Genomic DNA, 24,467 nt, shown 5'->3' with positions numbered 1-24,467 from the left:
ATTTGTCTTGCCTGTGTGAAGAGAGCATATAAAAGTACACAGAAGAAGGTAGCTGTATACAAAATGACAAATAACACGAGATTCATTGTTGAGTGGCTGTTATTCTTTTTTTAAATGTGCAAAGTACCAAAGTTCATTTACACCAGAACAATCCACAAAAATATAAACACAAACTGCTTCCACAGTCTTCACGTCCACAGCAGTGTTGCAGAGATGGTTCAAACGATATGGATGACATCATACATTTTCAGCTTGCTGCCATTTTTGGAGCCTGTGTTTGAAAAGATCCCTTTGGTACACAAAATGTTCACAGGTCAGTCAGTCTGTAGGGAAAAAATGTCTTTGTCATGTTGCCACAGCACACAGAAGGAGGGATCCTGCCCTCTGGTGGAGAAGCATCTCTACCTCATTAGGGTTGAAGTCCCAAAGAGGAAGAACACTACTGAGTTTGTGCCGGTTTATTATTCTTTTTAGTACTATTATTATTCGTTGTCTTCCACTGTGACTCAAACTGCTGGGAGCTGGACTGAGATAGAAACATGACACTTGGCCCAGTTAGCTGGAAATGATGTGCAAATGCATCCCCAGAAATATGACTTACATCAGCAACATAACACCCAAAAATGCTACTTTCAAAAGGCCATGCACCTCACACCGTAAATTCGATTGATTTAAAATTTGGCAAACACATCCAGCTCAATAGAGTGCTGTGGAGATGAGGCTTATACTGTAGGCGATACAAAAGTTAGCACTGCTCTCGTTCCCTCACCAAAAAGCTAATGAGACTTTTCCATTAGATTTTGGATTACTGAAAAATATAAGCTCTGTGGCAAACACACTTCTGATACTTACATGTTTTGTTCAGCAAGATAAGCTTCACAAATAATACTACTTGCCTAAATAAAATCACCAGAGGTAAAAAGCTAACATTAGGCTATAAACTCTTTACACTACGGTCGCCATCACGATGAGGCTGTAACGCCATATTCAGTGTGATGACATTCTCTAGTCTCATTTAGCCACTTGTTAGCAACTGTCTTTTTTAAGGCATCAAAACTTACAAGTTGGGTATTTACTGATGTGAATCATAGGCCTTATTTCAGGCATCTAACCAAAAATCCATTCAAAAAACCCACTGACTGTGAGACGGGGAATCGGGAGTGCATAAATGCTAACTCATTTCTAACATGAAATCTTACACCACCAAATTTGCTACACGGCCTTCTGGGACTGAGATACACATTTCTATCATCAATGAGCAAGAGTGGGTGAAAACCAAGGCTGCCATCAATGACAAACTTTGCAAAGGGTGGGGCTTAGAAGCAAACTGGCCATAACTCAAGTTGTCTTTAAGCAATCTTAATTAATCTCATTGGACACATCCATTACAAACAATTGAACATATAGACCAAGTTCCTCTCCAGTATGATAAAGAGGGAGCAAATGGCAGGACTTTGAGCATGCTGTGATTGAAATGCAGCATACATTGCAATGGTGGAACGAGTCTGTGATTGGTCTCACTCCTTCTTTAGACAGAACTAATCTAGCTGTTGGCTTTAATTTGGAGCAGCTGAACTGCTACTTTCTTTTGGCCAAGAGAGGGCTCAAATGTGTTTGCAGCTATGTGTGTTGCCACTGTTCTGTCATCAGTTAAGTCTCATACACATGAAAGAAGACAGTCTATGTTATAAATCACAGTTAAGGATGCTACAGTCTGACTTTACTGGAGTCCTTTACTTATTCAGTTAGTGAGGCAGATTGGTGATCCTCATGCTCTGACTCGCAATGGGGTACGACACCATCGGGGTGGTGGCATGACTCATGGTGATGCCAGGCAGAGGCTGCGTCATTGACACTGCCACTGGTGCCACAGATACAGCCACTGGTGCCATAGAAACAGGTGGTGCCATCCCTTGCGCAATGGTCTGTGCAATGGCAGCTGACAGAGGAGTGATCTCAGGGTTGAGGTGAGGTGGAGGGGCCGTCGGTGGGGCAGCGTTAGTCGGGGGCGCTGAAGGGGCACCGGTCGGAGCTACCAGGTCTTGCTGTGTGACAGGCCGAGGCTGCAGTCCTGCGCTGCTCAGGGTGGTGTGAGTCTGGGCGATGCTATGATTGTAGGAACTTACTGCACCTACAGGGGGCACCAGACTCTGCTCAGTGGAGGACAATGCAGGAGTGGAAGACAGCGTCATCACCTTGGTCTGACTTCGGAACTGGGCGTTCTGCTCCAGAAGAACCTCATTGGTGGCAATGAGATTTGAAACCTGAGAAAACACACAAGATGAGGATTAGAAAGGGACCTGGCTCCATAAAAGGTCCACTGCAAGAAATTCTGGTTTGTGTCTGGCAGAACCTTATTTCTACATAGATAGATAGATTCTTTATTAATTGCCTTAATTTCCCTCAGGATTAATAAAGTATCTATCTGTCTATCTAGAAATAAGGTTCTGTCAGACACATAACAGCTACTTCAAGTTACAAAGATCATATTTGCTGAAACTGCAGTCTCAGCCCACTGGCTATTGTCGGATGACGATGAAGCCTTTGGGGGCGAGGGCAGATATTTCAGGCGGATCTGGTGTATCCAGTGGATATCCAGGCCAAGGCTTCCTCTTCTGTGCGCTGGTCATTTTGGCTAATATCTTTAAATAGATATCTGATATGAATGCAGATATTTTTTTAAAAAGCTGATAAAAAGCTAACTTGCATCAGACAATACTACTCAGACTACAAATGAAGACCAAACTTCAAAATACCAAAATCAAAAGATGTCCGTTTATACATATTAGAGTCATTAGTGCATTTATTAATCTGTCATGCTGTAATGTCTTATCATAAACCCTCCAACTATTACTTTAAAGCTACAGCTGGTAACATTTGTGACAATAACTTTGCTGAAAGTTTTTTTTGTTGTTGTTTTTTGCTGAAACTGACACTACATTCACAGAGAACGACATGAGACAGATGGTTGGTGAAAAATCCTCAAAGTGCTTCTAATGGCATTCGCTTGACTCTACTGCAGCTTAAGGAAACAACCAACCAGAGCCGAGGAGTCTCTAACAAAGCTGTCGATCATGTCAATCACTGCTGGTGACCTGCAGTCAAACTAGGCAGCGCTGATCAAATATGAATCAAGATTCTGGAACTGCATTACCTATTTCTCACCTTGAATGTCTTCAGAAATCTATTTTAGTGTACCGTTTAGCTGTAAAATGGGAAATTGGTCCAGCTAGTGTGCAGTGCTTAGTTTTGTTCAACATGATGCCAGGTCACAAACTTTCTCATTTTACAGCTTAACAGTACACTAAAATACACTGGTCACTTTATTAGGTACACCTGTTCAACTGCTCATTAACGCAAATAGCTAATCAGACAATCATGTGGCAGCAGCTCAATGCATTTAGACATGGTCAAGTCAACCTGCTGAAGAATGTGAAGCCATGTTGAGTGGCTGATATTCTTTTTTTTTTAAAATGTGCAAAGTACCAAAGTTCATTTACACCAGAACAATCAACACAAATATAAACACCATTAGAATGGAGAGGAAAGGTGATTTAAGTGACTTTGGATGCAGCATGGTTGTTGGTGCCAGACAGGCTGGTCTGAGTATTTCAGAAACTGCTGATCTACTGGGATTTTCACACACAACCATCTCTAGGGTTTACAGAGGACGGTCTGGAAAAGAGAAAATATCCAGTGAGCGGCCGTTCTCTGGGTGAAAATGCCTTGTTGATGCCAGAGGTCAGAGGAGAATGGCCAGACTGGTTCAAGATGATAGAAAGGCAACAGTAACTCAAATAACCACTGGTTACAACCAAGGTCTGCAGAAGACCATCTCTGAGCCAACAACACGTCGAAGCTTTGGACACCAGGTGCCACTGCTGTCAGCTAAGAACAGGAAACTGAGGCTACAGTTCATATGGTCTCACTTGGACAATAGAAGATTGTAAAAACATTGCCTGGTCTGACGAGTCTCGATTTCTGCTGCAACATTCAGACAGTAGGGTCAGAATTTGGCGTAAACAACATGAAAGCATGGATCCATCCTGCCTTGTATCACAGGTTCAGGCTGCTGGTGGTGGTGTAATGGTGTGGGGGATATTTTCTTGGCACACTTTGGGCCCCTCAGTACCAACTGAGCATGGTTTAAACACCACAGTCTACCTGAGTATTGTTGCTGACCGTGTCCATCCCTTTATGACCACAGTGTACCCATCTTCTGATGGCTACTTCCAGCAGGATACCACGCCATGTCACAAAACTCAAATCATCTCAAACTGGTTTCTTGAACATGACAATGAGTTCACTGTTCTCCAATGGCCTCCACAGTCACCAGATCTTTTGATGGAACGGGAGATTCACATCATGGATATAAAGCTGACAAATCTGCAGCAACTGAGTGATGCTATCATGTCAACATGGACCAAAATCTCTGAGGAATGTTTCCAGCACCTTGTTGCATCTGTACTACTTAGAATTAAGGTAGTTCTGAAGGCAAAAGGGGGTCGGTGCTGGAAAGGTGTACCTAAAATGGTGGCTAGTGTGTGTATCTTTCTGAAGAAATTTCATGCTGGAAACAGGCAATGCAGTAACAGAATCTTGAGTCATATTTGATCAGCACTGACTAGTTTGACAGTTTGACCGCAGTTCACGAGCAGTGACTTACATGACTGAGCTTTAAAGACTCCTCCACTCTGACTGGTTGTTTTTGTCCACATGAGCCAGATTCTCACAAATGCCATTAGGAGGCAGAGGAACATGATTTTTTTTCACAGATTATCTGTCTTATGTGCTTATGTGTGGATTTAGTATTTCAGCAGTTTCAGTTTCAGCAAACATGACATAAAGTTACTTTTTATAAAAATTGTCAACTACAGCTTTAAACTTTGTTGTATCGGCAAAGGCAACTTTCCTCCAGTCCTCAAAACCACTGATTGTTCCATATTAAACTTTTGCAACTTGTTAATGAATAAGTGCTCCTCTCCCATTACAAGTACAATCTGTGAACAAAATGTCAACAAAAAAGTAGCTCTACCACCAAAGCTAAAAACACAGGTTTAGAAGCTGCTATCACTCAGAAATGCTGTTAAGGATTAATTTACATTTGTAATGTTTGTAAACACAGCAGCAGAGACATATTCATGATGAGGTGACAAACTACTGCTTATTTTCAATCAACTATTCAGTTAAGGTTGTGAACTGTGGAACTATCGATCAACTAAGTGTTTGAGCTCTACTTCAAACTTCTGATTCTAACAAGTTGTTTGTTCAGTTGGCTTTTCCATTTAGTAAAGTTGTTTGCTTGATATACTGGTCATCAGATACTGTGGTAACTTCAGATGAGAACTCTTGTTTTGGATGACAATGATTTGCTTTGATAAAGTCTCCATTGGACAGCCCTCGAAGAAAATTGACTTCGCCTGCAATTTGGTAGTGACATATAATAAAATTTAACTGACATCCTTGTGACTTAAGTTATGTAATGCTATATAATAAAATTTGGTCCTTTCATATAACACTATCATGTGAAAGAAACATATTAATTCATTCAGCACAGGAAGTGTACAAAATTAGTTACATTTGACAATATAATTCAATCCAATACAAAAGCTTAAATATCTATTCTGCCTTTGTTAGGCTTATAAAATGTAATTATCTGTTAAGACTTTGACTTTGTCAAGACATTTTATCACACTGCTTTATACTGTCAAAGGTAGCTGCTGTTTTGCACACCATTGTGTTTCGTATTAATTGTTAGAGGAATACTTCACTCCCCAAATGACCATTTTTATATCAATTACTCACCCTGTGTTACTTTAAAGTCATCAAGGGAACTGTTTTTTTTTTTTTTTTTTTGCATGACTCCATGGTAAATGAAGAATCCAAAATACTGCGAAAATTCTTGAGGAATTAAAGGAAACAACGGCATAACTACCGGTATATCAAAACATCTGTTTACAAACTCTCACACAACTCATACAGTATAATCCAGGTCTCATTTATCAGTCACATGCTCAATACTTCTCAGTCAGACAGATGTTTCTGACAGGGAACTGAACTGTCATGCAGTTTCCTGCAGGAAAGCACCATCTATTTGGGATGCACTGAACATACGACTGGATTAATGAGCACAAGTTGTGTGAGAGTTTGCAAATTGATGTTTTGATATAGTTTTGCTGTTGTTAAACGCGTACCCCTATGACTTTTATTCATGAAGAATTTTCTAAGTTTTTGGATTCTTCAGTCACTACAGGCATGCGAGAAAAACAGTTTCTTGGGGCTGAAGTATTCCTTAAAGAAATACCAAATCATTCTGTATAATGTGTACAAATATGTGTTTAGATCTGACTGAAATACAAGTGCTATACATGTGAGAAAGGTCTACCAGTCCTTTATAACTTTATGCAAGGATTTCTGAGATCTTAAGATTTTGATTAGTTTAATTTCCCTTTTTAACCATCTCTTATTCTAACCTGCTTCTTCAACTCTTCTACTCTCTTCCTCAGTAAGGAGTTCTCTTCCTCCAGGAACCTGTACTCCAAAGGACGTGGTGGCAAGGTGGCTTGAACTCCCAGCTCGTAGTGTGCACCTCCGCTCGCATCTGCCAGGCGCAGCCCCTCCAACCGCCGCCTCTTAATCTGTAGAGCTGTGTGGTCCATAGAGGCCTCCAGGGAGCTCGCATCTAACAGCCCACTTTCTAGCAAAGGGTCATACACTGAGCATGAGCTCCTGTCATAACGTCGTTGCCCTGTGGAACTTATGGACAGACAAGTGCTCATTCCACCTCCACCTACACCCCCGACTCCTGTGATACCTGGATCTCTGCAACCACCCAGGCTGGGGCAACCCATCCCCATCATATTACTTCCACTTCCACCTCCCACAAGTCCTTGCATTCCCCCACAGGTACCTCCCCCTCCAACACCTATCCCTCCCCCAGCATTCACTATTCCGCTGGCACCTGGCCCTATAACACCACCCACTCCAACCCTGGAAGGCTCGTATTCATAGTCTTTCTTGACATGGCGAAATTTACATTTATTGCCCCTCTGGCACTCTCCCTTCAGGAAGTCTCTGCAGATGGGGACTTCCCCACGGCTATGGGGGAGATCCATGGGGGACAGGCCCAGCCGTGCTGCAACTTTCCCTCTTAGTCTGAGGGGGAGCTCTCCTGTTTTCTTGTAATAGTCCTCGTCCTCTTTAGATCCATGGACAAAGCGGCAGTTGGAGCGCATGCACTCCTTGTTCTGGTGGTCATGACAGAAGATGAATTCATTCTTTTGCACTCCCAAGTCTGGCACCTCATTAAAGTCTGGGTGTCTGAAGCGGCAGCGCTTGCCTCTCTTGCAGACATTGCGTATGAAGTCCCTGCAGACACCATCTAATGCCAGTCCTGCACCTTGGCCCCCACTTCCACCGTTCCCGCAACTGTTGCCATTTCCGAGTGCCCCTCCTCTCCCCATGCTCCCAGAGCCAGAGACGTTGCCTCCAAGACTTCCTCCTGAGCCGCCTCTGCCCTCCGCCGAGCCCCCTGCCAAACCAGACCCAGGTCCTCCTTCCTCACCCAGACTACCTCCACTCCCACCGCCACCAGACAGGTAGGAGCTGTCCCGGTCAGGCATGGCGCTTGGCCCAGCTCAAGGAGAAAACAGCACTCATGTGTGTGAGGGGGGGGCGGACGTGACCTGTCAAACATTCACATACACAGGTAAACAAGTCATGAATAGCCTTTTCCGTGAAGTACTGAAATTTACAAAAACATAGGACCAACTTAAAAGACTATCTTTAACAGTACAGGAAAATATAGATAAGAAAGATCCCGGATGGGAATGTATGGTTCAAATGCATATGTCAAGGCTGAAATATTAGCACGTGACAAAGCTGGTAAATAATGAGTAGTACTGTTGTTGTTATCACTGGATGGTGAGCAGGAGCCAGTGCTTTAATGAAATAACGAAAAACATTTACATCTAAATTGAACACACATGGTTGCTGTCGGTAAATAAAGCACTCTCTATTGTGTCATATACCTGAATAAACAAGGCTAAAATGGTGCTAGGAGCCTGCTGCCGTGCTCGAGCGTTATCTAGCTAACTGGCTAAATGCTAATGTTGTCTTACCAAATAGAAACAAGAAGCAGGATCCAGAGAATAATTGAGGGACTCCCGCGCAGAAACGTCCTGCTCAGATTCACTGAAATTTACACAGCTAACTATCTCTGCAAACAATAGCGACCTGGCGTGTGTTATTCTTAGCAATTCCTCGAGGCCCCGGTGCTGTTTACCACATTTCTTGCTGCATCTTTCAACACCAACGAATAAGACGACTCTCTTCCTCTTCGTTTCCTCTGAGTATTTTTTCTGCCCTCTCGCGGCGACGACGCCGAATTGCAATAAAGGACGTTTATTGTTTGTTTTCATTTATTTCCGGGAGTTAATTAATACACGGGTTAAATGTTTCATAGCAGAGGTAGTCCTATCGTTATAAGACGGTAAGCTAAGTGAAAAAGAGGTGGAAGAAATGACATTTAATTTGACACACTGTTATGGTTTGTGCGTGTAGGCGTATCATCTTGAGTCTCGAACCTGTCACCTGATTAAGAAAACTATCCTGTGTGCATTATGGGTTTGACAGAGTGGCACACAGGCTACTTCCGCGGACGTGGTGACTAGACAGCCTTACAAAAGATTACATGTTTAGATGAGCTGTCAAACCGCCAGATAACTGTACTTCCAGATAACTTCTTGGTGCAACAGTTGTGTTTAAGTTCCTCATCTGAGCTCAGACACCCAGCATGGCAGTGCAAGGTGTTTTCCACTGGATGCAAGCCTGCGTAGTGCTGCTGCTCTGCTTATCTGAAGCTCTGCATGCTGCCTCGGAGTCGAGCAGAAATTACTACGATACCCTCAAAGTTGAGCCAACAGCAACTGACAGCCAGATAAAGAAGGCTTTCCGCAAACTGGCCGTGAAATACCACCCAGATAAGAACAAGAGCGCCGATGCAGAGAAGACTTTCAGAGAGATTGCTGAAGGTAAAACATGCCTGCGACACTTTATTCTCTAGGGACTGTTCATTACTTATCAGAGGAGGGTGGCTGGGGGGGGGGGTGACTTTTTTTTTTTTTTTACCCTCCCCAAAACTACAAATATTTTTCCTTGAACCTCTCTGAGTGACTGGCAGAAAATGCATGACTTCCACCATAAATTAGTTGTTAGATTTTTAAAACTTATGCTTTGATGTTTGAAAGTTAAAAGTTGAAGATGAATTCCTGGAGTTGAGAAAAGCCTCACTTTTTCACGCTGGTTAGTTCATGCAAATAATTTATTTTTGGCCAAATTTTAAATGAGATGGTTATGTTGTTTTTTCTGACCGAAGCATTTATACACATGATGTGTCCAAGGACCATGGTGCATGGTGATGTGTCATAAAATAGTAAAAAGAAATTATATTTTTCTTATCGTATTTAGCATATTTTAATATTTGGGGGTGTCCCACCAATACATATTATAATTACTGCTTTTCCTTATTGACTTAAATGGGGTAGAAAACATGAAAAACACAATACAATGCACACTGCACAATTTTAACAGCATTACTAACTACAGCCTCTAAAGTTAAATCAATCAATTAGTAAATAGTTCTTATGTCATGACATGGAATTATACAAGGAACTCTAGTGAAATGTGATCCCATCAGATCCTTTAATTTGTGCACCGTAATTTATTCTTTTTTTGTGTGTGTCTTCTTACATTTTTGGCTGCTGCCTTATAATGTTCCATGTTTCCGGATGATTCGGGTAATCCATGGTTTCTGGTTGTGAAATGATTTAACTGTCCACACATCCCAACCCCAACAAGACGGCTGCATGGTTTCTCCCCTCGCACACAGGCAGCGACTCTGCTCTGCAGCTGCCTTTGAACGCCGTATAGCAGTGATTCACAGCAGGAACAGGACAGCACCTCACACTCCCACCATCACACCAGTCCTTATTCACTGCAGAGCACACGTCTCCTCTCCTTGCCAGAGTCCTCTCCTCTGTCAGAATTGGCAAATAAAAAAGGGCCTCCTGGTTGAATGGTGCTGTCCAAGAGTTAGCCAAGGTTTGGTGAATCAAAGGATATTACAGCTCCTGATACCCTGTTGGAAACTGATGCAGCACAGAGGTCGTCCGGTTTATTATCCGAGGCCTGTTCCATAGCTAGCAGGATGTAAGTTCAGCTGCTGCCATCTTCTCCATCTTGTCTGCGATGTTTACATTTGAAAACCTCAACCTGGCTAGCTAGCAGCTAGCTATAAGTCGGCAGAGGGAGAATTTACAGGCTGGTGAGTTGATTTCCACATCCTGATGAGTGATCTGCAGCCACACACCACTTACATCTGAGCCGACCATAACAAGCACCACCAACACCTGGAAAATAGACATAAGAGCATAAATTTAGCCCCAGTTTAGCAGAGCTGACAGAGAGGCGACCAGAAACATCAGTGGCTACGTCACCATCACGACACCTCTCTAAAGTATTACAACCTTTATGAAGTTATTGCAGGACTGTGCTGTCAGACCATATTAGTTTTAGCTAGGTGCCCCTTACCAGTGGTGGTCCTAAACCATTTCAAATACAGGGACCAGACTGGGGCCACATGTAATTGTAGGGATACCAAACATATGAAGCACAACTCTAAGTACTACTACCATCTCAACGGACTGGTTCTCCAAGAAACTAACTATACATATATACCACTAAACACAAAAATAATCACTTACTGTAAACATGCATTTTATTTCACACCCCATGAAAAATTTCCCTGTTTGGGGATAAATGTGACGTAAAAAAAAAAAGTCTGAAAATATTCGCCACAGCTGAGGGGGGTCCAGTCTTGATATTATGAGGGCACAGCAGCCCCCTTGCCTTTCCTGAGAACTGTCATTGTACCTAATGAACTTCCATCTGAGTGCTCTTTCATTCTTGTAGCTCAGCCAAAGCTAAAGTAATACCTCTGTTTCATCCTTTCCAGCCTACACAGTGCTCTCCAACAAGGAGAAGAGGAGGCTGTATGACAGTGTGGGCCACAAGGCTTTCCTAAAAAATGACGACTCTGTTGACCCTGATGACGAACACGAGACAAGGTTCCCCTTCGGTTTTGAGGACCTCTTCCATGATTTCGACGATAGTCCCTTTATGGAGGATCAATACTTCCACTGGAGCTTTGATCAGGATGAGGAAGATGGTCCATATGAACATTACAGTTTTGAAGAGCCTGGTTTCAGCTTTTATTTTGGGGATGGGGATGAAAATGAAGAAGATCTCTACTACTAGATTCCAGTATCTTTGTCCTGTCTCCTGTATGACTGTTTTAATTTATTGTCTTTTATTGATAATAAAGTCTCCATATTAAGATTGGTATCGCAGCATCTGTGTCTTGTATTCACTGTGTAGAGATTCAGTTCAGTTCTGCCTCTTTTATGGGACAACTTGTAAGTTTAATGGTTGTTTACAGGTTTGTGAGGTTGTACCATTGACAGCTGGGGAAACTGATTGGACCGTTATGCCACCCTTCCTGTGTGGGTGTGTCCAAGGTTCTGAGTTACTGACTAACACACCATTAACTCATCTTTTTTACTACGCCAGCACTTTAGATCTGGTACTGCTTTACTTCATTTCTCACAGGACCAGTGTGCACTTTGACCCAGAGGATATCCTGTGCCTTCTCAGCAGTTGGAGCGCGAGCGCACTATAGCCAACACAAGACAAAAGATCTTTACAGCTTTGTGCACTTTTATCGAGATAAACAGAGATTTAAGCGCTCAAAAAAGCGGATAAAAGTTGGACTGAAATCATTCACCTACAAACTTGACAATGATGGTAAGTGTGCCTTAAAATGCTCTGTTTAACAACCTCTGTGTGTCATGTGACAGTCTTTTACTCCGCACACACACATCCACATATACAGTGAGGCCTATGCAAGGTTTTTATTCCTGTAAATTTAGCTTGCATTCTAATGTGCTTTACTCCCAGCTGTTGTATTGATAAATTGCTTGCTGCAATTTGTTATTACAGGAAGAAGTAAATGAAGTGACATCTACTCTGAGCGTCCATGGTCAAAACATCAAGCTTGCAGAGGTGTTGAAAGACGGGGACACACTTACATTCTTGGTTGTATCACAGAAGGTGAGAAGACAATTCATTTGCTTGTTATTTGATGCAAGCAAACATTGGATCTAAATTAATGTGAAAACCACCAGGATAGGTCAGATGATATGTTCGAATTATGATATTGCAACAGCAGGCTGCTCAGATGACATGTTGCCTCTCTTGTCTGTGCCAGCTGTCTGGGACAGGGGAGTACCATGTGTATCGGACCTATGATGATTTTGAATGGCTGCAGCAGCACCTGTTCTCCCAGGAGGATGTGCCCGGGATACAGGGAGTCATAGTGAGTACTTAACTTTATCTGTGCACAATCTGTTATTTGACTTGTAAACCTATGCACACTGTTCTGACAAAAACAAAGTTAGGACTGGAATATCTGTATGATGAGTCACCAAAGGGACAAACCAAAATTCTGTGGAACTTTTGAAAACTTCCTTTCAAAGTGTGCATGCTGCTTTATGTTGTCTTTTTTTTTTTTATAACTGCCTACTGTAGCTTCACCAGTGGCTGAATTGAAGGTGCTCAGAATTTGAGCTAAACTACAGACTTCAAGTTCTGTGTTCTTGTAATAACTTTAATTGTGTCTAAGTGGCTAATGGGAACCACAGTTTTTGAAATTGGTCCAGTATTTAGCAACAGGGCTGCAGCAGGCAGCAGCGACACAGGCTGCAGTGTAACCACTTAAGGCAATTATGCACCATCAATTAATGTCCATTTAAAGTGTTTGTTTTTGCCACTGACAGGCTCAGATTGCTATTCCAAGTGTGATACCAGAATGGAAATGATCCTTACAGAGATAGACCATTTTGTTAAAGAGTAAGATCCTTTTTGTTTAACCAGATAAAGTCCCCAAGATTGCAATCTCCATACTCACCAGACTCCACTTAAATAACAGTACTTCTTTCATTGTAAAACACACTTCATTCAACGTTGACGGAATCAAAACTCATATAAGCCGTCTTGGTTTGTGTTTCCACTGGTCCAACAATCACCACATCTGGTATGGTTGAAAGATGTTAGATGTGAAGATAAAATTCCAGCTCTATACACACTAAAATGTCTGGAGTCTGGTGGGGCTGGAGATAGTAATTTCGGGGCTATTTCTGATTTAACAAAAAGGATTACAGAAAGGTCTATCTCTGTAGGGATCCTTTTTATAATGTTGTCAGGCATTTGAAAGAGTACTTTGAGCCTGTCAGTGAAAAATAGTGTCAAAGCTGATATAAATACCAAAGTTACCCTTTAACTTCTGGTTATAAAATGTTATGGGGCCAACCAAGTTATGGGGAACATTTTGTTTCTTTTAAAATGCTTCCTCCCTTCCATTCTTTGAATAGTCCTTCCTTTCTTTTGTAATCAGGAATCTGATTTTAGTGCTGCCATTCTGCTGCTGGTTGCAGTACTGTGGAAAATTAGGCAGAAGCTTTGTCTGATGTGATGTTATTTTGTCTTTCAAGAACATGCAACAATATCCTATCAGGAAGTATTTTTCTACACTACTTCCTGTGTGTGTGTGTGTGTGTGTGTGTGTGTGTGTGTCTGTGTGTGTGTGTGTGTGTCTGTGTGTGTGTGTCTGTGTGTGTGTGTGTGTGCAACAGGGTTGTGTTTGTCATGAATTATACAAGCAGATGCCGTGCAATATTCGATCCAGGACACAATGTATGTGCATAGTGTGAATTCCGGCAGTGTGTATTTCAAAAAGTATTAACCTTATTTATTTTCCCATGCCAGGCAAAGTGCCTAATGAAGAAAAAAGTTTTGTTTTTGGTTTTGACAGACAATATAAGCAGTAATACTCTCTGTTTTTCTTTAAGTTCCCTCCTCTTCCTGCAAAGGCTCAGGTGAATGCATCTGCCAAGGTTATGAAACAGCTTGGTAAGTACATCTGAGACAACAAAATTAAGATTCAAAAGTCAATTTAACCAAATATATCCTCCTTTTCAGTTTCTACTTTACATGTAGAGTGTGATAATAAGTGTTGATGGTTTTCCTGCAGGTCTGCTTGGTTTAGGAGAGTGGCAGCCATACTGTAAAGCACTGGAAACCTTCCTCCAGCAGATTGCCACACACAGCATACTCAGCAAAAATAAAGTTGTGGAGATCTTCCTGACTAGTTCAGACGTAAGTGGACACAAAAACACAGCCTGTTTTTTAAATTCCTCTTTTTAAATGTTAGAATTTTATGTTAAAATATGGTATTAGCAGCTTGTATTAGTGGCTTGGGCCAAAAAACATCTATGGATAGACCTCTACTCGTCTTGGGAACATTTCATATACTTTATATACTGCATTTAAAGGAATACTTCACCCCCCAAAAGAATATTTGGATATCAGTTACTCACGCTGAATTTGAGAAGAAAACTTTGTTTTTCCCACATGCCTCCACAGTGACCAAAGAATCCAAGAATAGAGAAAAATTTTGATGAATTGAAGTCATAGGGGTCCATACATATTAAACAACAACAAAAAACTATACCAAAAATAGGGCTGCCCCATAAGTCCAAGATCTGAATCATCAGTTGGAGACCTTTCAGTTAACTGAGGTTCTTCAAGTTTAGCAGACTTTTTTGTTTGTTCGTTTGTTTGTATGTTTGTTTGCATGTTTTTTTTTTGTTTGTTTGTTTGTTTTGTCAGGTAGCATACTTCTGAGAATATTTTGGTCCCCAGATTTAGCTGCAGAGTGAGCTCTCTGGCACAGGCACCTGCAGACCCAGACCCAGGATGAGTCTGAGTGAGACAAAGGCAGCTGCCCGGAGGAAGAGAGGCTTTGCCTGGTCAGGCTCTGAGATAACTTTATCTTCTGTTTGCTGCTCAGAAGTGGTGAATTCACAGCTCAGAGCATCTTAATACGATAAGGTCTATAACTTTTGTTTGATAACTTGTGTCTGCCAGAATATTTCACATTTCTAATCCGTCATTAGTTAGCACGTATTAGCTCAGAGGGCTAACTTGGCATGTTTAATATATCATGTGATGACGCTGTCACCCTGAATGTCCAGCCTAACCTTGTTCAAACTCTTAAACTCTATAGAAAAAAGGAAAGAATAGTTGTATGTACAGTACAGGCCAAAAGTTTGGACACACCTTCTCATTCAATGCGTTTTCTTTATTTTCATGACTATTTACATTGTAGATTCTCACTGAAGGCATCAAAACTATGAATGAACACATGTGGAGTTATGTACTTAACAAAAAAAGGTGAAATAACTGAAAACATGTTTTATATTCTAGTTTCTTCAAAATAGCCACCCTTTGCTCTGATTACTGCTTTGCACACTCTTGGCATTCTCTCCATGAGCTTCAAGAGGTAGTCACCTGAAATGGTTTCCACTTCACAGGTGTGCCTTATCAGGGTTAATTAGTGGAATTTCTTGCTTTATCAATGGGGTTGGGACCATCAGTTGTGTTGTGCAGAAGTCAGGTTAATACACAGCCGACAGCCCTATTGGACAACTGTTAAAATTCATATTATGGCAAGAACCAATTAGCTAACTAAAGAAAAACGAGTGGCCATCATTACTTTAAGAAATGAAGGTCAGTCAGTCCGGAAAATTGCAAAAACTTTAAATGTGTCCCCAAGTGGAGTCGCAAAAACCATCAAGCGCTACAACCAAACTGGCACACATGAGGACCGACCCAGGAAAGGAAGACCAAGAGTCACCTCTGCTTCTGAGGATAAGTTCATCCGAGTCACCAGCCTCAGAAATCGCAAGTTAACAGCAGCTCAAATCAGAGACCAGATGAATGCCACACAGAGTTCTAGCAGCAGACCCATCTCTAGAACAACTGTTAAGAGGAGACTGCGTGAATCAGGCCTTCATGGTCAAATAGCTGCTAGGAAACCACTGCTAAGGAGAGGCAACAAGCAGAAGAGATTTGTTTGGGCCAAGAAACACAAGGAATGGACATTAGACCAGTGGAAATCTGTGCTTTGGTCTGATGAGTCCAAATTTGAGATCTTTGGTTCCAACCGCCGTGTCTTTGTGAGACGCAGAAAAGGTGAACGGATGGATTCCACATGCCTGGTTCCCACTGTGAAGCATGGAGGAGGAGGTGTGATGGTGTGGGGGTGTTTTGCTGGTGACACTGTTGGGGATTTATTCAAAATTGAAGGCACACTGAACCAGCATGGCTACCACAGCATCCTGCAGCGACATGCCATCCCATCCGGTTTGCGTTTAGTTGGACGATCATTTATTTTTCAACAGGACAATGACCCCAAACACACCTCCAGGCTGTGTAAGGGCTATTTGACCAAGAAGGAGAGTGATGGAGTGCTGCAGCAGATGACCTGGCCTCCACAGTCACCGGACCTGAACCCAATCGAGATGGTTTGGGGTGAGCTGGACCGCAGAGTGAAGGCAAAGGGGCCAACAAGTGCTAAACACCTCTGGGAACTCCTTCAAGACTGTTGGAAAACCATTTCAGGTGACTACCTCTTGAAGCTCATGGAGAGAATGCCAAGAGTGTGCAAAGCAGTAATCAGAGCAAAGGGTGGCTATTTTGAGGAAACTAGAATATAAAACATGTTTTCAGTTATTTCACCTTTTTTTGTTAAGTACATAACTCCACATGTGTTCATTCATAGTTTTGATGCCTTCAGTGAGAATCTACAATGTAAATAGTCATGAAAATAAAGAAAACGCATTGAATGAGAAGGTGTGTCCAAACTTTTGGCCTGTACTGTATGTGTTGAACATCCAAATCTGATCATTCTGATTCAGGTACAGCCCCATTCAAAACATCCATTTACAAAGTCTCACACAACTCGTGAATCTGAAATAACCTTTTAAAACATTTAAGTCCTGCAATACCACAAACAAACAAAGTGATCCAAGCAGCTGTAGACCAACAGCTCTTGTGTTAAGCAAGCTAAAATTATTGTTTTTGTCAATGAAGTCTGGCTTTGATAGTTAAGGTACATTTCACTTTTAGTTCAGGTCCCCATCAGAAAGGCCTGTCTGTCTGGGAAGAGCTGAGCATACGACTAGATAAATGAAACTTGGAACACACTGCACGAGTTGTGTGAGAGTTTGTAAAAAGATGCTTTGATATAGTTTTACTGTTGTTAAATGCGGACCCCTATGACTTCAATTCATCATAAATTTTCTCAGTTTTTGGATTCTCCGTTCACTGTGGAGACTTGTGAGAAAAAGAAAGTTTTCCTCATGACTCAATTCAACAGGATAAGTAGTTGCGATACAGTTGATCAGTGCAGGGTTGAAGTATTCCTTTTAAAGAGTATTAACATAAATATATATTTAAGTTTGTTTGTGTCCTTGTGTGTAGCCTCCAGGCAGACAGAGAGTGAGAAAGAACATTTTCAACCGGCTGAGTCAAGCTGTGGAAGAGAAGAGGAAAGAAGGCCACAAGGTACACAACTGAGATCCATACAAACACAGTCTGCAGCCTCTACACCTGTATGTTAGGTTTTAATACCATATTGTCTGTGTCCGCAGGATGTGGATGAGTTCTTTCAAACTGAACGGGATCATAACCTTCTTCTAACCAGCTGTGCCAAGACTGCAGCTGAGGTGAATCAGTCATCTGTTTGTTTTGTGTCTGTGTGTTTTGTCCTCCTCTGTTCTCTCTTTTCACACACAACCAGACACACTGCGACTGTCCTGTGTGACTTTTTTTCTTTCTCTTCTTCTATTTTTTGCAGAGATTCCTGGATGTGGTGCAAACTGAGCAAAGTGAGAACGTGATTTAAAGTTTTAGGGGACAAGAAGTGCTCATCATGTGGTGTTATTTGGGATTTATACGTATTCAGGTTTAACAGTTGAAGTCTAAGGGACAGAGGTGTGGACTCGAGTCAAATGACTTGGAGTTGAGTCATACTGTGGTCACAAATTTGATTACTTTGGACTTTTTTTTTTTTTAAAGATTATTTTTTTGGGCTTTTTGCCTTTAATGTATCGGATAGAGTGAGGTGGGGTGAGGGAGAGAGCGGGGGGGTGACATGGAGAGATGGTTGCAAGCCAGAGTTGAGCCTGTGACCACTGCAGCAAGGCATTGCCTCTGTACATGGGGCGCCGGCACTATCCACTACTCTACCGACGCCCCGATTACTTTAGACTTGACAGAATCGAAAAAGATTTGCAACTTAACTTGGACTTAATCGACTCGTGACCTCAGTTGGACTTGAGCCTTTTGACTTGAAAGTACTTACCTACCTTTCACCAAGCCCAAAGTTTAAAAATATGTCATTTAAAAAGTGCACCACGAAAATACATTTCCTTCCATTACCTAAATCAATGAATGTTAACGTTAATCTCTTTATTCTATTCAGACATAAAACATGCAACAAAGTACAATATCACTTTAAAGAGAGAGAACAGGTAGATGTTAGATCTACTTTTTAATGATTAAGTTCAGTTGCACTTGTTTTAAAAAACTTGTTTTAACAAAAAAAACACAAAGTTTATATATTGGTGTTAAAATTGCATATGATTTGGTGAAGAGCACATTATGACTTGTTTGGGAATCGAAATTTAAACTTTGGGACTTGGGACTTGAGTGCAAAGACTCGAGACTTACTTGTGACTTGCAAAACAGTGACTTAGTCCCCTCTCAGCATTAGCAGGATATGTAGTGTATTAGAGTTCATCCACAACCCATATTCTGTGTGTCCCAACTCTGATGTTAGTGTTTGTTCTGTGTTTTATTTGCAGAAATAGCGGTGGCCTGTGGGCACTTCTCAGCGGCTCTGCATCTCTGTGTGGAACAAGGGGAGGATCCTGACAAACAGGCTTTCACTAAGTGAGACATTAATAGCATTGGGCCCAAGCCAGTATCACATGTATTTCAAATCAATGCTCCAAACACTGCATACAAGTCACCATAAATTAGCATAATGAACAGAGCATAGACAAATTAACAACACTTTCCTCCTACAGGTCTTGTGTGAAATTATCAGAAGTCTTTAATTCTATGAAGGTAAGTTGTTTGGCCTTTTCTTAACAGGAATATATTTACATAGCGATGCACAACTGCTTTACCAGATACGCTATGATGTGCTTGTGTGTGGGCAGAAAAATATGGCAGAAGTTGCTGAGAATGATGTGAGTACACTTGGACTAGGCTTGGACCTGGAGTCACGCTACCAGGAAGCAGAAAAGGTGTGTCTTCTACTTCTAAATCCATTTTACATTCATGTTATGTATACTGTCTCTCCATCTACCTTGAATCATGGTCGTCTGTTGAAATATGACGTCACTGCGGAATCCTCAGACTTACATTCCTGTGTGTAACCTGATTATTGTGTCCAATGCAGGAGATGCTCTTCAGGAGAACCTGTAAGCTAGTGGAGTTAGAGACTGCCACAAGGAATGCAGAGAGGGCCAAACCTGTGAAGAAGGCTGCTGTGAGTGTCTGTACACATGTATCTCAAGAACACTCTGCTAAATCAGATGTTCATGCTTAAATGTGGCCAGCAGGTGTCAGTAACGTTCTGCTGATATGACTCAGTGGTAGCGCATGGATGAGGAAAGCTGATGAGAGGACGTTAGATGGAAGTATAATCTGTATGAAGTATATAATTACGATGACACACTTTCCATATTCATCAGATGGAGGAGGTGAAGAAAGCAGCAGAGACGGAGTTTAATCACATTTGTGGAGTGGCTAAACAGGAGGTAAAACATCACATTTAAAGCTGGATTTCTACATGGTTTGCCCATCTTCAGTGTGATGTGTAAAATCCTGTTTGTTGACATTCATAGACTTTGTGTATTAAAGGGACAGTTCACCCCAAAATCAAAAATACATATATGTCCTCTTACCTGCGGTGCGTCTTAAAAATCTAGATTGTTTTTGCAGAGTATTTGGAGATATCAGCTGTAGAGATGTCTGCATTCCATCCAATATAATGGAACTAGATGGCACTCAGCTTGTGGTGCTCAAAGCACTTAAATAAAAAAAGAAAGAAAAACTTAACAGCAATGTCTCTCTCCAGAAATCATGACCAGGTTACTCAAGATAATCCACAGATGTTGTTATGAGCAGTTTCATGTAGGAACTATTTTCTTTCCGCTGAACTTCACCCCCCAACCCAATCACCATGCAGAGGGAAGTGTGCATCTACTCGTTGATGGGATGCCCGTGCTTGTGATCAGTGGTGTTCTCCGCAGCTGAGCTGTAATGTTAGCTAGCTCAGTGGTGCCACATGAGCTAGCAGTAGGTGCCCCACGGATGTAAAAAGAGAACTGGATACAGAGTTGGAGGGGCCCCGTTCATTTCTGTGGAAGTTGCTCAGTGGCGCATGAAGCCAAAAAAGCTTATTTTCCACAGTATGATATAACCCAGATCTTCTGCATTGAGTGGCTAACTTCCCGTTTAGCCCTTTGCTATCTTGAACAGGGATCAAATGATTAAATCATGCAGTTCTTCTAGACTTTTGAAATATTATTGGGCTGAATGGATCAAATCCTGATAGCTAAAAGATACATTTTGAGGGGGTTATGATGCTCAAAAAAATGAATGTATGTCTCTTTGGGCCACACTGGGTCATGATTTCTGGAGAGACACATTGTTAACACTTGTTAAGGTTTTTAAATGATTTTTTTTCAGCACTTTGAGCACCACAAGCTGAGTGCTTTCTAGTTCCATTATATTAGAGAGAAGGCAGACATCTCTACGGCCAATGTCTCAAACACTTGACAACTCACACCAAAACAATCTAGATTGATAAAGAGCACTATAGGTAAGAGGAAAAACATGTATTTTTGATTTGAGGGTGCATTGTCCCTTTAACGTGCATTTGATGTTTTTTTTGTTTTTTGTTTTTTTCCCAGATTGCACGGCTGAGGAGTGCGCGTGTGAAGATGTTGCAGCAGGCTCTGGTCCAGTGGTGTGAAAAGCAGCTGCTTACAGCCAAAGAAAGTGCTGACCAGATCAACCAGCACCTGCAAGCCTTTAGAGGGATGGCCTAGTGACCCCACACTTAATGAAGCATCCTCAGTATGTCTAAACATAGCATGGGGTAACCCAAACATGTCCTTCACCCTGTTGTGCTGATTCTTTATTGGATTCAATTAGTTCCAGTGTAAATAAACGAATAAAAGAGAAAGGGAAACCTTCCTCTTAATCAAACAGCAATCTTATAATTTGTTCACACCGTCACTTCCCCCCAGTCTCTCCTCAATCACACTAATACCAGTAAACCCCCAGTAGAAATGATGTTTTTGATTTCTTTGCAGTGGATTTGTCGTTTAGTGAGACGTGTGTGTGTGTGTGTGTGTGTGTGTGTGTGTGTGTGTATTTGTTCTGTACTGCACTCATACGTTTGTGCTGAGAGTGTTTTGTGCTGCTCTCCAGCCGCCACCACATCAGCTGGGGTCACACGAAATAAAGTGTGATGAATTGATTCCCAAAGTACCTGCTTGCCTTTGTGTGTGTTTCTTACTTCTGGATCATTAATCAGTTGGTTTGACTGCTCCTGCAAGGACGTGGCAGCAAGGGCACTCTGTGCTGGCTTTTTGTTTGGCTTTTGAAACTATTCTGGCTTTGTGTGAACAACTGTAATGATCTCTCTTACAGTCATTCTATTTTCTGTATGATTATATGAAACCTGTAGTGAGACCAGGTGTAAAACTCTGACGCACTTAACTAAAAATTTCTGCACATAAGCACAATGTCATCCTCCCCTTCTCTGTCTCCTGCGGACTGTAGGTCCATATCTCAGCACTGCTGCGAGTTTCATCTCATCTGTTCCGGCCTGTAATCTCTCCGTTGGGTGAATAAGGAGGAGTGGTTCCCATTTGAGAGAATGAGTCAGAGAGAGATAGATGACTGGTCTCACAAGAAGAGAGGGTGGAGAGGAGGTTTGGCTCATTTGACAATGAAGGGGTAGATAAAGAGCAATCATGCCATGGAGTGCCCACCCAAACAGAGTGAATTAATGGCTGAAATAATTTGGTATAATCTGGTTCAAAGGAAGTGCTGCCAACTCTGGGCACTGGATGGCACATGTTCCCTTGATGGTCTTGTAACTTGATATCATTTTTATATCTGTATCTGCCACCCTCATAACTACTGCTCTTCCTCAGCCTCAAATACAATCCCACAAGCTCACAAACAACAAATAAATGTATTTTACTTTGTGTTTGAAGGGGGTGGTACTATGCTTTTCCTTATTTTCTGTCATATATAGATAATGTTACAATGACAGAATTGATCCCTGTGAGCAAAAACCTCAGGCTTCAAACTGTTTTGAATACTCCGTGCCAACAGTTTTTTCTACTGTCAAGGCAAGCTGACGTCTTGACAGCTTGTGACGGATTTCTTTATTTGGTCATCTGCACCTGACACACTAATGCAAGTTTTTACATTATGTAGCCTACACTTCTACATGTAGCTACATGCTAATTTTTGGGATATGTATTCTTGGTTGCTGATGATAACTTCATCCAGAATTTAGGTGGAACATGTCTGCCTGTTTTGATTTAGAAACTTTTATTGGTGATTTTTAATGGGAGAAGGTGCTGCTGGGGGGAGTAATTAGTTACAGTAATTAAATTACAAAATAAGTGTAATTGCAATCAGTTACAGTTACTGAGAAAAAACAAATAAATTACAGTTACTAATTAAAATGTTGGTGATTACAAAGGGGTTACATTTGAATGTATTCTTTTCAGTAACAAGTTCATTTGTATAATGAAAAACGAATTCTGTTGCTTTGCATCTTTTCACTATGCAGGAATGATTTCTTCTGGGACATTTTTCAGATTTATTGTTGAGGTTTAAAAACAATTCAGAAAAGTAATTAAAAAGTAATCAAATGTAATGAGTTACATTGCATTAAGTAATTAAAATAGTTGTGTTATTTATTGCATTTTTAACAGGGTAACTAGTAATCTATGACCTATTACATTTTACAAGTGAGCTTCCCATCACTGCCACTATACACTATATACTATACATAAAGGTACATGTTAACATCAGGGAAACATGCAACCTTTGTTACCTATGTTGTTAATTTCTGACCTGCCTGTGCAGCTAGAAGAAAAGTCAGAGGATCACCAAAGTCATTCATCTGCTGGGCCCCATGGATATCTGTGCCAATTAATCCACAGATGGTATTCAGTATTTGTCAGGACATTTCAATAAAAGCCAGAAACCTCAACCTGCTGGTGACGCTAAAGGAAAAGTCAGAGCTTCATCAAAGTGATTACAATTCATCCTGAGAGGGATTTAAGTGTCTAGGTGGCGCTAGAGGAAACGTCAGGTGACCACAAAGTCATTAGGATTCATTCTCCAGGAAACTTATTTCAGTCTGGTCATCTTTTTGTAGTTTTGTGTCTCTTTGAGGTAGTTTTGTGTGTTTGCAGGTAAAGGCCAGTTTGGGCCCCTGGGCCTCTGCCCGGTTGGCCTGTTCGATAAATCCTCCATGCCAAGAAACTCCTATACATATAAATGTGCAAACAAATTAAAAATGTGCACAGAAAAGCAATAATCCTCAGAATTTGTGCTAATACTGTAGGCTTGACCTGTTTAAAGGCCCAAATACACCAAACCAACTTCAAAGAATTAGCGGCGACGAAAGCTCCGTATTGTATCATCTCACATCGCGAGACCTTGGCCAGAAAGTTGCAGATGACCACACCACAAAGACGACAGCCAACAGCCAACCAGCATGCGTTCGTGAGAGGCAGTAACTCTCCACACCAGCAGACGGTGGTAGTCTGTATTCATCATTCAAAAAAGGAAACCAGAGGACCGTTTTGACGCTAGTTAGCAACATAATACAATGTTGAATGAACATAACACAAATCGTAATGAAACATTTATGCGAAAGACCTTAATGGCTAAAGAAAAACAATCTTACCTATGTAACATGTTTGTTTTGGTATCATTCCCTCTTTGGCTGTTTGTTTACTTTCCTCACTTCTGTTTCTCCTCTTGTGTGCTGAGCTGAACTGCCAATCAGAGTGATTTCATTTACCAACAAGCTTCACTGATGTTGTCGCTGATTCAACATGCTGAAACAGCCAAAAAAAACCGATGGGAGCTGACAAAGGTGAAAGGTGTTGGACACACCGCACTGACTAGGGCTACAGATGCTCACCAATGGCCCAGCGTTGACCAATGGCTGACTGTCAGCTTGGTGTGTCAGGGCCTAAACACAGCTTAAAACAAAGCAACAGCTGGTGCAGGAACTTGCTTTGTTTTAGTCCTATGAGAATATACAAATTATATCTCAGCAGCTTGATCTTTTTTCACACTCGACAGTTGCATGCTGTGTATATCTCCTAATTTATCGGAGAAGCAAATTTTATGTCTATATCAGATCACCTGCTAGTCTATGAAATGCCATT

The 24,467-nt window shown here is 41.5% G+C and overlaps 3 protein-coding genes across 3 annotated transcripts; 2 read left to right on the top strand and 1 right to left on the bottom strand.

The window, feature by feature from the left end:
• Positions 1–81: 81 nt before the first annotated feature.
• zc3h10 (zinc finger CCCH-type containing 10) lies at positions 82–8,338 on the bottom strand. Its single transcript, XM_033627743.2, has 3 exons — positions 8,121–8,338; positions 6,474–7,685; positions 82–2,264 (listed from the first exon to the last, which is right to left on the bottom strand). Exons 2-3 carry the CDS (start codon positions 7,620–7,622, stop codon positions 1,746–1,748), a joined length of 1,668 nt encoding a protein of 555 aa, XP_033483634.2. The 5' UTR covers positions 7,623–7,685; positions 8,121–8,338; the 3' UTR covers positions 82–1,745.
• A 53-nt stretch (positions 8,339–8,391) lies between these two features.
• On the top strand, positions 8,392–11,408 carry LOC117256725 (dnaJ homolog subfamily B member 9). Its single transcript, XM_033626331.2, has 2 exons — positions 8,392–9,032; positions 11,015–11,408. Exons 1-2 carry the CDS (start codon positions 8,795–8,797, stop codon positions 11,314–11,316), a joined length of 540 nt encoding a protein of 179 aa, XP_033482222.1. The 5' UTR covers positions 8,392–8,794; the 3' UTR covers positions 11,317–11,408.
• A 189-nt stretch (positions 11,409–11,597) lies between these two features.
• On the top strand, positions 11,598–21,528 carry LOC117256595 (sorting nexin-5). Its single transcript, XM_033626099.2, has 14 exons — positions 11,598–11,862; positions 12,058–12,168; positions 12,326–12,433; positions 13,965–14,025; positions 14,147–14,271; positions 17,440–17,523; positions 17,610–17,684; positions 17,816–17,846; positions 18,825–18,912; positions 19,050–19,089; positions 19,185–19,271; positions 19,427–19,516; positions 19,722–19,787; positions 20,946–21,528. The coding sequence occupies exons 1-14, from the start codon at positions 11,857–11,859 to the stop codon at positions 21,081–21,083; spliced, it is 1,110 nt and encodes a 369-aa protein (XP_033481990.2). The 5' UTR covers positions 11,598–11,856; the 3' UTR covers positions 21,084–21,528.
• The last annotated feature ends 2,939 nt before the right edge of the window (positions 21,529–24,467 follow it).

This window comes from Epinephelus lanceolatus, chromosome 1 (genome assembly GCF_041903045.1).
Source record: "Epinephelus lanceolatus isolate andai-2023 chromosome 1, ASM4190304v1, whole genome shotgun sequence".
In the NCBI taxonomy this organism is placed as follows: domain Eukaryota; kingdom Metazoa; phylum Chordata; class Actinopteri; order Perciformes; family Serranidae; genus Epinephelus; species Epinephelus lanceolatus.
Note: the sequence above shows the minus strand (reverse complement) of the source record. Positions and strands in the feature narration are given on the sequence as shown.

Coding starts and splice junctions, on each gene's coding strand:
- zc3h10 (XM_033627743.2), bottom strand. CDS start 7,622: ATGCCTGACCGGGACAGCTCCTACCTGTCTGGTGGCGGTGGGAGTGGA. Junction 2,265..6,473: donor TAGAAGAGTTGAAGAAGCAG/GTTAGAATAAGA, acceptor GTGTTTTCTCAG/GTTTCAAATCTCATTGCCAC.
- LOC117256725 (XM_033626331.2), top strand. CDS start 8,795: ATGGCAGTGCAAGGTGTTTTCCACTGGATGCAAGCCTGCGTAGTGCTG. Junction 9,033..11,014: donor TTTCAGAGAGATTGCTGAAG/GTAAAACATGCC, acceptor CATCCTTTCCAG/CCTACACAGTGCTCTCCAAC.
- LOC117256595 (XM_033626099.2), top strand. Junction 17,524..17,609: donor AGAGGAAAGAAGGCCACAAG/GTACACAACTGA, acceptor CTGTGTCCGCAG/GATGTGGATGAGTTCTTTCA. Junction 18,913..19,049: donor GACAAACAGGCTTTCACTAA/GTGAGACATTAA, acceptor TTCCTCCTACAG/GTCTTGTGTGAAATTATCAG.